Raw genomic sequence first — 7,650 nt, 5'->3', positions numbered from 1 at the left:
TAAAAGTTAACACTAACTTGCTTGGATCAGGCACAAGTTGCTATAAGCACTGAATATATAAATACATTAAATAGTTGTGTTCTTACATTCGTAAGCTTTTTTGATTGGCAATAGAAAATTGAAATAATGTCTAAAATCTATAACAAATCATGAATCATTGAGAGCAAAACAAGACTGACATTTGTACTCATCTTTGTACTGGTGGTTTCAGCCACTAGTTTAAGACAAAGAATATAAAGAAAATCAATAGACATTTAAATGGAAGAAAAAAAAGTATTTTCAGAAGATATAGTTGTATACATAGAAAAATCCACAATGACCTACAAACAAAATATTAGAAAAATAAGATAATTTTGGAAATTTCTGCACATAAGATGAGAGTAAATATGTAATTTAGAAAATATAATTTTTATTAACTACCAAAACAAAGATATATCCAAGATTATATCTAACAACATTTAAGAATAATTTTACAGAGAATATGATAACACTTTACCTGAAAAATATTAAATTGTTATGGACATTTACCCTAATAATCATTGGGGAGATGATATCCTGAGTAAGTTAATTTTTCCTTTGTTGATATGTGGAATTGAGGAAATTCTCAGTAAAAAGAAAACTTTTTTCTTTAATTTGGTGTACTGATTGTAAAATTTACATGTTGTTGTTGTTAGGTAACTATGTAAATCTAAGAGAACTCCTATACAAAGTTGATGGAGGTGTAAATTACTAAAACTACTTTGGAAACAATTTCACATTACACAGGAATTTTTTGATGTGAAAGGAAAAGTACGACCTTTTCAGGAATTTAGAGTGGATGCCTTTTAGAGGAAGAGGGAAGGAGGAAAACCAGCCTGGGGCAGCGTATAAAGAGAAAAAAGCTGCACATAATATCTACATCTTTATAAATTTTTGAAATTAAATATCGTTGCTGTTGTTAGGTGCCTTCAAGTTGCTCTGACTCACAGTGACCCCATATACAACTGAATAAAATACTGCCTAGTCCTGCAACAGCCTTTGAACCCTTGTTATGTTTGAACTCATCATTGCAACCACTTTGTCAATCTATCTTGTTTCGGGTCTTCCCCTTTTCAATGACCCTTACTTAACCAAGCATGATATTCTTCTCCACGGACTGGTCTCTCTGACAACATGACTAAAGTAGGTGAGATGAAGTCTGGCCATTCTCGCTTCCAAGGAGTATTCTGACTGTACTTCATCCAGGACAGATTTGTTCATTCTTCTGGCAGTCCATGTTTATTTTATTTTATCTCTCCCCCTACCCCCAGTATTCTTTGCCTCAGCCACTCCTCTGAAGGAAGATGGGGCAATCTACTTCCGTAGTGATACTGCCTCGGAAACCCAAGGAGGGGTCGATATGAGTCGGGTTCCACTCCACAGCCCATAACAACAACAACAACAACATTCTTTGCCAACATCACAATTCAAAAGCATCAACTCTTCTTTGGTCTTCCTTATACAATGTCCAGCTTTCACATGCACATCAGGTGATTGAAAATGCCATGGCTTGGATTAGGCATATTTTAGTCTTCGAAGTGACGTCTTTGCTCCTTAACACTTTAAAGAGGTCTTTTGCAGCAGATTTGCCCAGTGCAATATGATGTCTGATTTCTGACTCCTATTACAAACTTTAATTATTATTGTTTTATAGAAATTAGAGTGTGCATTTTAGTTACATTATTTCTTGTTGTCAGAGGGGAAGAGAAAATAAATACCTTTATCATTCAGTTCAGGCTTTCTTTATGAAAAATGACCAAAACCAAAAAATCCTGGGTTCTCAAGGGAAACAGCATGTTTAAAAAGATCCATAGCATTATAGGAGAGAAAGGTTTGATGTTGGTGATCAGCTTTGATAGCTACTATACACCAAAAATGTCTGTTGTGAGTTTTCCAGTCTTGGACAAGGAAAGAGGGAAGTACTTTATGGAAACAGTGACAGAACCTATGTTCTTTGAATGAGGTTTGAAAATGTTAAGACTGTTAAACTAATAATAAGGGAAAGTAACTTCCCTGAAAATGAGCTGATTAACAAAACCCAAATATCAGATTTATATAAATGTATTATGGTAATGATGCATTTAATTAAAATCAGTTAGTTGAGGCAGTTAATGATTTAGTATTCAGTAAAATAATTATAAAACATTTCTTCAAGTAATTCCTAATAACACTATGAGAGACAGATCCTTGGATGAATATGTTTTCAATGTAATTGTGCCTTTCTCCAATGCTCTGTGTGTCTCTCATCAATATTTTTAGATTTTCAGATGTAATGTTGCATATGAAATTCAGATGTAATATAGCATATAAATTAGTAAGGCCAAGTGTTTGAGTCTCAGATCTCAAAAATGTTACTTAAGTATTCTAAGCCTTATTTTTTCCAATAGAAATAAAACTTCATTCCTAGTTAATAATGTCTGTGTGGATTAAATAAAAATTTTTTTAATGATAATTTCCAGCATAATTTCTGTCCCATAAAAACAAACACTTAAAATTTTTTTAATTTTATCCGTCCCTTTTGGAAAGATCATTACTTGTACAACTTTGGCAAAATAACATATTTAAGGAGTTGTTATTGTTGTTATGTACCGTTGAGTCGGATCCGACTCATAGTGACCCCTCCTTGGGTTTTCCGAGACAGTATCGCTATGGAAGTAGATTGCCCCATCTGCCTTCTGAGGAGTGGCTGGTGGGTTTGAACCGCCAGCATTCTGGTTAGCAGTCAAGTGTCTTAGGCACTATGCTACCAGAGCTCCCATATTTAAGAAAGCAAAGTAAAAATTAATTATGGACAAAAATACTATTTATCAGTTTACCAATTTAAGAAAAAAGAGGATAAATAACTTGACTGAGGTGCAGTGAATTACTTAATATGGACCTTTTAGCTGCAGTCTCTTGTAGCTCTCACCAAATGACTGGGTGAGATTATGCAAATGTGAGATGCTTGTGACCCACCAAGGGGATTGGATAGCTTGCAAGGTAAATAAAGTGCATGGCACATTTGTGAGGGTGGAACGATGGAAATTAGCTGTATGGGACTGTAATGCAGGGATTGGTTAGTTTTGCCATCCTGCTGGGCCTAAAATAAGTCATCCCAGAGGTAAAAAGGGGGGACTTGACAAACACCAAGAAGAGTGCTTCCTTTGGACCCAGGGTCCCTGTGCTGGGACCTAGGAGACAAAAAGATGTAACGCCAGAGATGGTGAGCAGCAGAGGCAGCAGAAGCAGTAGAGGCAGGAGACCAGGTAGAAAGGCAGGACAGTGTGGTTGGTGGGCTTCCAAACCCAGAGAATGAGAAAACTGAATGCCTTCAGGCAGGAAATTTACTGGTGGAGTGGGGTGCCTCTGGGTAATTACCAGCAGAGCTAAAAGAAATTTGTAACATTTGCCTGAGCAAGGAGCATAGGGGCAGAGAGGCCAAGGAGACAGAGATAGGCTTGCCTACTGCACAATTGAGAAGAGCCAGTCCAGATCAAAGGATTGTATTCTGAGAGTTCCTGATGTGAATTGTAACATATTAACTTCCCTCATAGGAACTCCGGTGGCATAATGCCTAAGGCATTTGACTGCTAACCAGAAGGCTGGCAGTTCAAACCCACCCGCTGCTCCTCAGAAGGAAGATTGGGCAATCTACTCCCATAGAGATACTGCCTCGGAAACCCAAGGAGGGGTCACCATGAGTTGGATCCAACTCAACTACCCCACAATTGTGAGTATTGTCTGTGACTTCTCTGTGGCCATTACAATGAGTTATCCAACCCAGTAAAGAAGTAGAGAGTGCCTTGGGAGGGATGGTTGTTGTCAGAACTGATAAAAAGATTGAAGAGTGGAGGCAGGAGAGGGAGCCTCCATCTCATAGCAATCAGCCTGGGCTGTTGATTCTGATAATGAGCCTCCTATCCTCTTACGGAGTTAGAGGAGGTCAGATCACAACACCTTCACCACGCCATTTTTACAAGGACATAGAAAGGGAGAAATTATGTTGGAAGCAAACTAAAATTGCTTTAACAGAGTTTCTCCAAATTTCTCTGTAGTTCTTCCTGTTCTCTATTATCTAGTATGAGATTTTGGTAGAAATGGATAAAGTTGGGAGAATTCTAGACAGATTAGCCTTATGTTTTATTTTCCAAGAGTAAGAAAAAAGAAACTTTATACTTGGCAATAACAGCAAATGTTTTCAACATTTTACTTAATTTACTATATATTTTTATCATAAATCTCCAACAACCGATCCATGTCAGACAATGGGATATAGAAATGGAATGTTCAAATCCCAAGCTCATTCTTCAGGGAAGAGAAGAAGTGTGGGAGGCAGAATACGTCTGGAGGTCAGCAGGAAATACTGACATCTGACATTAGAAAAATAAAGCAAAATGAGAGAGCTATTGGTTGATCAAAAAATCCTCTCTCAAAATGATAAGGAATGGGGAGGGAATGATGGCCTCCAAATTTAGGATTCTCCCAGTTATTATATCTAAGAAGATGGATTACTAAGATATAAAAAATGGTGAGATGTCACCTGATTCAGAACAAAACCTCTGATACAGTGCTTTTTTACATTGTTGCTTAGAACTCACAGATGAAAGGAAAAAAAAAAAAATCAAAGAATATGGGGGACTTGATATGAAGTGAAAGAGTTCTTGTGGTGCGTGGTTAAGGCAGTTGGATGCTAAATGAAAGGCCTGCAGTTTGAATCCACCAGCTGCTCCACAGTAGAAAGAGAAGGCAGTCTGTTCTTTGTAATGATTTACAGCCTGGAAAAACCTATAGGACATTTCTGTTCTGTCTCACAGGGTTTCTTCAAGCCAGAATTGACTCATTGCCAGTGGGTGTTTTCTGGGTACTTATGAAATCACTCATCAGCCCTCAAACTGAAAAGAAGCCCTGGTGCCTCAGTGGTTTCGCGTTTAGCTGCTAACCAAAAGCTCAGCTGCTGAAACCAGATAGCAGTTCCACAGGAGAAAGATGACAGTCTGCTTCCATAATGATTACAGCCTTGGAAACCCTGTGGGGCAGTTCTACTCTTACAGATCTGTGAGTTGGAATTGACTCTCCAGCAAGTAGGCTTGGCTTTGGTTATCTTAATGAAGGGAGAAATATTGGTTATTTACCTCCCACAAAGTCCAAAGCACTGGCCAATTAAATTAAATTTGATTTCTCCTTTCTCAGAAATATATATCATTTCATTCCTCTTGGGCTTTTCTTTTGATGTTGCAAATAATGAGCAAAGAAGGTGAATGATATGAAGATTCAAAGAGAAATCTAAATTAGATACCAGATAATGCTCCAGGCAATTAGATTAGACAGTAAATCTGAGAGTAACATAAAAGTATTTCCTTGCGAAAGTGTTTTTGCTCTTGATTTCAATGACATTTCCATTAAATAAGATGCTATTTGGAAAGGCAAAAACACTGTACAGTTTGGGCCTTGTTGTTGTTGTTGTTGTTATGTGCCGTTGAGTCAAACCCTACTCATAGCGACCCCTCCTTGGGTTTCCGAGGCAGTATCACTACGGAAGTAGGATTGCCCAACCTTCCTTCCGAATAATTAATGGGTTCTTCTTATGACAGAATTATTCGACAGGAAGGAAATGACGATTATCCTGTTTAACCAGCTAATCCATTTTTCAATTCCCAATATTTATTTCCTTCACAGAGCTATTCTATCTGCTAAAATAGAGCAGTGCCCTATACAGAAATGCAACACATCCAATTTTCAGAAATTTATGGTCAACAGCTGATCATTGCTTTCCCGTTGCTGACTTAAAACAAAGCAATGCATTTTGCATTAGTGGAAATGGAAGTTGGTGTTTTTTTTTTTTTTTTTTTTTTTTGTGATGCAAATGTAACTATTATTTTTGTGACAGGAACAGTGACTTTAACATATTTGACTCAAGTGTAAGTACTGGTTTACTAATGTAGAAGATATGCTATACTTTTAGATCTCAAACATCTAGGACACAGCTGATAAGACATAGCAGGCACTTAATATACAATTGTTTTAGAAAGTATTGATGAATAAATAAATAAAATTAATATTTTTTATTTTTAATAAAAATTTTAATATTTTTTTCTTGCATTTTCCAAATCCTCTTTTCTTTCAGCTGCCACTGAAATTGAAATCTTCAAAATGATTTCAGCGAACATAACCTCAATGAGTGGATTCCTCCTCATGGGGTTTTCTGACATTCGTGAGCTACAGATTTTACAGGCTTTCCTGTTCCTGGTGATGTATCTTTTAACCTTGGCAGGTAACCTCATCATTATCATCATCACCACATTGGACCAGCGTCTCCATTCTCCGATGTATTATTTCTTAAAACACCTTTCCCTTCTGGACCTCTCCATCATTTCTGTCACAGTCCCCCAGTCCATTGACAATTCTCTGATGGATGACGGCTGTATTTCCCATGGTCAGTGCATGCTCCAGGTTTTCTTCTTCACAACTTTTGCATGGGATGAGGTGGCCATTCTCACAGTGATGTCTTATGACCGGTATGTAGCCATCTGCTTCCCATTGCCCTATGATGTCATCATGGATCCCAATATATGTAAGTGGGCTGTGATAGCTATATGGTTAAGTGGTAGCATCTCTGGTATCTTGAATACAACAACCACATTCTCTATCACATTCTGTAGAGCCAAAATAATCCACCATTTCTTCTGTGATGTCCCCCAGTTTATGAAAGCTCTCCTGCTCCAATAACTACCTTGGAGTGTTTGGAGTGGATGCTTTCCTATCTGTGATGGCATTCATCTGCTTCATCTCTATTGGCCTCTCCTATATCTACATCTTCTCCACAGTTCTAAGAATGCCCTCTGCTGAGGGCCAATCCAAGGCCTTCTCCATCTGCCTGCCCCACCTCTTCGTTGTCTCATTTTTTATCTCCACAGGTATTTTTGACTTTCTAAAACCAACTTCACATTCTCCAAGTGATTTTGACCTTATGATTTCTATCTTTTATACAGTAATACCCCCAAGTCTCAACCCTATTATCTATAGACTCAGAAATGAAGCCATGAAAGGTGCTTTCAGAAAGTTAGTGTTGGGTGGAGAATTCAAGAAAGCATTTTTGTCCTGTCATTGATGGCTGGGCAATATTATATACCAGGGACATGTTAAATAATATTGAATTCCTTCAACATATGGTATTAAGGAAAGAAATAACATTTTTAGTCTTCCCTGTGGATTTATCACACAATGCAACCATTGTCATTAGGGAAATAATTCATGTAATTATTACCCCTTCTAGAAATGAAAAGCATCTGTTCCTTCTTCCAAATTAAGAGAAAATAAGCAACTATAATATTTTAATATAGACCCACTGCTCCTTGTTCTGTTTATCTAGGGCCACTCTACAAGAATATAGCACAAATGGGATAGCCTTAATAAACAGGAGTTTATTCCCTTAGAGTTTGGAGGCTTTAAGTCCAAGTTCAAAGGGGCAGACTCTAGGGGTTGGGTGAAAGCCCCTCAACCTTGGGGTCCAGCTCTGCCTCCTGCTCTTGGCCCACTGGAGCTAAAGGCATTTCTTCACTCAGACAGCTGCTGGCTGCTGAAGCTGAGAAGCCCGAGGTTGACAAGTAAAAAGGCACAGTCCCAATGTTACCAAACCACATGGCAGGCCTTTAA

General features: G+C 37.9%; 1 protein-coding gene across 1 annotated transcript; it reads left to right on the top strand.

Moving 5' to 3' along the window:
* Positions 1-6,147: 6,147 nt before the first annotated feature.
* LOC103211159 (olfactory receptor 14J1-like) lies at positions 6,148-7,105 on the top strand. Its single transcript, XM_007957077.1, is given in 2 exon segments — positions 6,148-6,702; positions 6,704-7,105. Coding segments are annotated over 2 exon segments (957 nt in total).
* The last annotated feature ends 545 nt before the right edge of the window (positions 7,106-7,650 follow it).

This window comes from Orycteropus afer, unplaced genomic scaffold, assembly GCF_000298275.1.
Source record: "Orycteropus afer afer isolate SDZICR_OR568_19922 unplaced genomic scaffold, OryAfe1.0 scaffold00701, whole genome shotgun sequence".
In the NCBI taxonomy this organism is placed as follows: domain Eukaryota; kingdom Metazoa; phylum Chordata; class Mammalia; order Tubulidentata; family Orycteropodidae; genus Orycteropus; species Orycteropus afer.
This window is presented reverse-complemented; position numbering and strand designations above follow the sequence as displayed.